This window comes from Arachis ipaensis, chromosome B01, assembly GCF_000816755.2.
Source record: "Arachis ipaensis cultivar K30076 chromosome B01, Araip1.1, whole genome shotgun sequence".
NCBI classification, from domain to species: Eukaryota; Viridiplantae; Streptophyta; class Magnoliopsida; order Fabales; family Fabaceae; genus Arachis; species Arachis ipaensis.
In genome coordinates this window covers 20,122,422-20,126,913 of record NC_029785.2, presented here as the reverse complement: position 1 = coordinate 20,126,913, position 4,492 = coordinate 20,122,422, and the positions used below count along the sequence as shown (strand labels likewise).

Sequence of the window (4,492 nt, the reverse complement as noted above, 5' to 3'; positions counted from 1 at the left end):
TAGTAAATTTTAATTTAATTAATATAAGATAATATATTACCGTCAGATTTAAAGGGGGATAAATCTGATGGTAATAAGGCAGTAAACTAAAATTTGTAGCGTCAAAGTTACCATAAAATTTATTTTCACAATGACCACTTCCATAATTTTTCCAATCAATTATTCAAATTTGTTGCTAATTTTACCGAAAATTACCGTCATATTTTATAATCCGATCGAGTTGCTGGCAAGGATTTTAGTGTCTAATTTTGTTTGCTGCTAAATCCGAGAGTAATAAATTGACCGGTGAATTTTTTTAGTAATTTCACCGATAAATTCAATTGTATCTGATGAATTTTTTGTAGTGATCCTAGTAATCAATTATTAATGCTCCAAAATAAAAAAAAAAATTTATATTAGTGATTATTGGTGGATCGATTTTACTTACGTATCAAAATTTAACGTTATTAGTTCTTCAGTATACTAATTTTTTATGTCAAATTTAAAGTACCTTTTAAAACTTTATAAGACTAAAATAAAATATTTAAAAGATTAATAACCAAATTAAAATTGAATCCAAATATTAAAAATCAAAATACTACTTTATTCTTTCTCTTAATTTCTAGATGATAGTCTTCATGGTACATGGTTGAAGTTCACCGTTCTCTTAAAACAAATTAAAATCATAGTTGTTGAAGTCACCTCCATGCAAGTGACCTTAAACTCCAAATATTGTGTTTGTAATTTTGCATGAGTCGTATTTGTCACACGACTAATACAATGTACCTAGATTATCAACGCTATTTTTAAATCCAGACTTGAGAATATAATGGTGCATTCCAAATTATCATTTGTTTCATATTTAATAATTTTATTTTTTGATTATATTTATTTTTATATCCAAAAATAAAATGTGTAAATAATTAAGGATGTGCCAAAAAAAATTGCAAATAACACAATTTATTTTTAACCTTTGAAAACACAAACTAATATAAACACCTAGATTGGTCTTGACACCTAAAATTGTTAGATACTCTATTAACAATATTTCACCTACGCAAGAAATATTAACCATGCCATGAAGTGTGAAAACTAAGCCTATTTATTACTTGTTTTTTGGTACAAGTTAAACCTATTAGATTAGTTACTTTGGATTAAGTACAAAACAAAATCCTTTTTAAGTAATTTCTGTTTCCCCCCAACATATCCCTTTTGCTAATGTAAGTATACTATATGCTCTGACCTGATTTCTGAAGTGAAATTTGGAACTTGGAAGCTTGAATTCATTGAAGAAAATATAATTTCTCAGTGCCATAAAATGAGGAGGTAAAAAGAAAAAAAAAATGCCAAAAAAGAATTATTTTTTACAAGCCTCAACCAGAGAAAGAAGTAAACAAAATGCAGTAGTGAAAAAAAATCATAAATACCCAGAAGAATTTTTTTAATCCACCAGTTTGCGGCTAAGACGATCCATGATGATTCCGAGCACCTTCTTCTAGCAATGTGTGTATGACTAGAGAGACATTATTAAACTAAATTTGACGAAGAAGAAAAAAAAAAGAGTAAATATTTTTTTCGGTTGCTAACCATTTATCGAAGAATAAAATGTTCTTTTATAATTCAAAAATTTTTTATTGTTATCTAACCATTCAAGTAATAGGTCTAAATAATTCTGTTACTGAACTAAGCGACATTTGAATATGTCACCATTTACAGAAGTTTTATAGACCATTTACTTAGATGGTTGAAGACCAATTAAAAATTTTCAAATTATAGAAAAATACTGTGTTTGGAACAAATATTTAGAAATTGAAAATGGTATTTACTTGAAAAAAATAATCCCCTGAGCCTTACGAAGAAGTAGAAGGAGACGATGAGCTATTATCATTCTTGCAATAGTGGACACTCCTCTCATCCATCTTTTCCAACACAAAATGTCCCAAAGTCTCGCTTGCCTCAACCAAATTCTCCTTGCAAAGAAACTCATCACCACAAACCCTTTCAACTTCCCCAAAATAGTCATGCAAGAAGACATGAGTCTTTGGGTTCCCGCCCTTCTTGCTCCTGGCCAGGACGCTAGCGGTGAAAATCGCTGACATCCGGCCAGGAGCATCAGGCCAGTCCCCACGGGGACCGTCCACCAAGATAACATCCCAATCAACCTCGTAAACATGGTTTGGAAGGTCATTAAGGCCAAGTTTGCAATCAGAGAACAAAAGATTCTGCACCGGCTTGCACTCATTGGAAGCCTGCTCTTTAGCCGAAGCTATAAGCTCCTTCATCTCACTTCGCTTCGTCGTGTATTGCACGTCGAAAACGTCGAGCTCCGGGTGCTTCTCTTCGATATACGCAGCGTAGTAGCGATTCTCGTCGATGAAAACCGTTCTTCCGTTATGATTCAGGGCTTTCCAGAGCAGAGTCTCACCAGTGAGGCCAAAAATGAGGAAGTTGCATGGTGAAGAACACTTTCGGAGGACATCGGAGATTGATTTGAGATCTGAATACTGCATGTGGTATGTGTCGTTGGATTTCGAAGCGTAGTGGAGAAGAGTGTTGATGACTGTGGAAGGAAGAGGAACATTGATTGTGCTAATTGGTGTTGAAGATGTTATGACGTGTGAGGTTGTGGCAGTAATTGAATATGTTTCTCTTGTGTAGATTAGTGTTACGAGAAAAGCGAGTGTGAAGATTGAGATGAAAGCGAGGAGCCATAAACGATTGGAGCTTCCTTGTTTCTGGATGTAAGGGTGGAGGAGGATGAGTTTTGTGTTGTTGTTGTTGTTGTTTGTGTTCTTCATGGTGTTGAATAAAGATTTGAGGAAGAAGAGAAGGATTAGAGTCTTTGTTATGAGCTCTGAGGGTGAATTGGGGAAGAAGGTTTGGTTTTAAAGAAGTGGTGGAAAACTTGGGGTTGCAAAAGAGGGAATTGAGGTAATGTAAAGGGAGAAAAAAAAAATTGTTGAATGTGACCTTGCATTACAATTCACAGTGACGCTGATTCAAAGCTCTCTAGAACTGAAAACAACTTAACCTAGAGCTTAATTGTGTGTGTTGTGTCATTAAAGTGAGTCATTAAATATAATAAGAGCCTATTTGAGAAGTAGCAGAAGCTTTTTTTTTTCTTTTGGATTATGAAAAGTCACAATTTATGTGTTTGGCACCATTTTAACAAAAATTTTTAACTTCTCAAAAAATTAATTTGTAACTTTTTAAAGAAGTAGAAATATATGACTTCTCTGCTTCTTGATAAGTCATTCTACCACTTATTTAAAAAAATTTAATTTCAAAACAAAAAAAAATCTACTTTTTTTCTTGACTCGTGAAAAATATTGACTCTTCACCACCATTTTCCCGTAAGGTCTGACTGGCCTTCTGGCTTCCACCATCATTCTCATGCAATGTTTCAAATCTCACTATTTTCACGTAATGATTCATCTGATGGAAGTATTGATCCTCTACCATCATTTTCTGACAATATTGCATATGAACAACCTACTGCATATATTCCTTCTAAGTATTTTTTTAATCATTTTATCACTATATTTTTTATTATTAAATTTGTATTTAACTGTGGTATTTTAATTTTATTTTTTTCATATGTGATTTTATAGCTTGCTATTATTTTCATAGTTAATTATAGCAAGTTCTTGATCTCAATAAAGGAGAAGAGAGTTCTAATAGAAGTAAAAAAAATAAAAACAGCAACAAAATATACATTAACACATATTTTATATTTATTTTTTATTTCACCTACCATATCATACACAATATTATTGATTATGTTATGTAAAATCAATATTTAATATTGGAAAGTATTTGTTATCATCATTATTTTAATATTCATTCTCTTCTGTAAAAAAAATTTATTGTTTGAGTTATTTATCCAAATGCTATGACTTTAAAATAAGTACTTTTATAACTAATAATTCAAATACAAAATAATTTATTTATAAGCTGTTATTAATAAAAATCTTTATGCTTTAAACTATTTTTTTAAAAGAATTTATTTAAGTTATTTATCAAAATTGAGCCTAAATGTGTTGCGACTGAATAATGTTTTTCTTGCCTCTTGGTGATCTCTTCCTTTCTTCATGTGTGGTTGATATCTTGTATTTAATTAGTGCCTAATTAGATTGTAATTTGTTAATGAAGGATGGATTATGCTGAGCCAAAGTGGGTTTAGGGAAGAAACAAAGTACGACTACTACTTCTGAGTTGGGGGGTGGTTGGAGCAGAGAGGCAAATGCACACATAGCGACCCATTAACTAATTACAAGCAACAAGTCGCTTTTCCTTGTTGATTTGAGATTTTTTCCCTACGTAATAACCCACCCCCTTTCCCCCCTAGAATATTGGTTATTTCTTAAACAAATAGCTACCATTGAATGAGACTAAGTACCTACATTGATTCCCCCTTATTGAAACACATGTGATGATTATCCTCTTTGTTTAGCTACTCATGATTCATATATATGCTCATGATTATTCTAGTACATACATTATTATTATTATA

The 4,492-nt window shown here is 31.7% G+C and overlaps 1 protein-coding gene across 1 annotated transcript; it reads right to left on the bottom strand.

Annotated features, from left to right (window-relative positions):
- LOC107627081 (protein IRX15-LIKE) lies at nucleotides 1,329-3,023 on the bottom strand. The gene is made up of 2 exons (XM_021118802.1): nucleotides 1,806-3,023; nucleotides 1,329-1,511 (listed from the first exon to the last, which is right to left on the bottom strand). The coding sequence occupies exon 1, from the start codon at nucleotides 2,775-2,777 to the stop codon at nucleotides 1,830-1,832; it is 948 nt and encodes a 315-aa protein (XP_020974461.1). The 5' UTR covers nucleotides 2,778-3,023; the 3' UTR covers nucleotides 1,329-1,511; nucleotides 1,806-1,829.

What these genes read in the sequence shown, in the direction of transcription:
- LOC107627081 (XM_021118802.1), bottom strand. Translation starts at nt 2,777, where the DNA reads ATGAAGAACACAAACAACAACAACAACAACACAAAACTCATCCTCCTC.